Here is a 539-nt window from a genome sequence, read left to right as displayed (position 1 = left end):
AGGTTCCACTGAAATCTTCTGTTCTTTACTGGAAAGGAGCAATTAGAAAATCCCTGTCTCGCAATATCGATGTACAAGATTCACCACCTTCGATCTGAACCAGCTGGCCGCATTGCTAGTAGTCGGTACCAAGCACTGAATCTGTTGGTGTCAGTTTTCAAACTCGATTTCCGGGTTTCTTGGCTGTTTGCACCGTGGAACGATGCAAATTTACTATCCAGTAATTTGAGCCTTCTCCTTTTTCAAGGATTTTGGAGAAACGGGACAAAGCTCTTCTGTCGCGTGGACAGCAACTCTTGGTTTATCTTTTGGTCTGCAGTGCCACTACGAACCTATTGATGTACATCTATTTTCGATGGCGAAATCCAATGATCTGAGGGCTGGGTTGTGTAAGATTGTTCGATATTTTGCATCTGAAAGATTGTTCGTCTGTAGCACCCTTCCGGTGCCTAACTGCCATGCCACTCGAAGGTTGCACGAGGGTTGGGATACTGCCAGGGTGCCCAAGGCTAGACGGGAAATCGAGAGGTGGAGGTCGG

The 539-nt window shown here is 46.9% G+C and overlaps 1 protein-coding gene across 1 annotated transcript in view; it reads left to right on the top strand.

Annotated features, from left to right (window-relative positions):
- T265_03739 (hypothetical protein) overlaps window positions 1–539 on the top strand; it is a gene marked incomplete at both ends in the record, with an annotated part of 8176 nt that overhangs the window by 4149 nt on the left and 3488 nt on the right. The window contains one exon of the mRNA XM_009168286.1: window positions 248–499. Within this exon, the coding sequence (XP_009166550.1) occupies window positions 248–499 (252 nt within the window). The remainder of the gene's footprint in view (window positions 1–247; window positions 500–539) is intronic.

This window comes from Opisthorchis viverrini (genome assembly GCF_000715545.1).
Source record: "Opisthorchis viverrini unplaced genomic scaffold opera_v5_54, whole genome shotgun sequence".
NCBI classification, from domain to species: domain Eukaryota; kingdom Metazoa; phylum Platyhelminthes; class Trematoda; order Opisthorchiida; family Opisthorchiidae; genus Opisthorchis; species Opisthorchis viverrini.
This window is presented reverse-complemented; position numbering and strand designations above follow the sequence as displayed.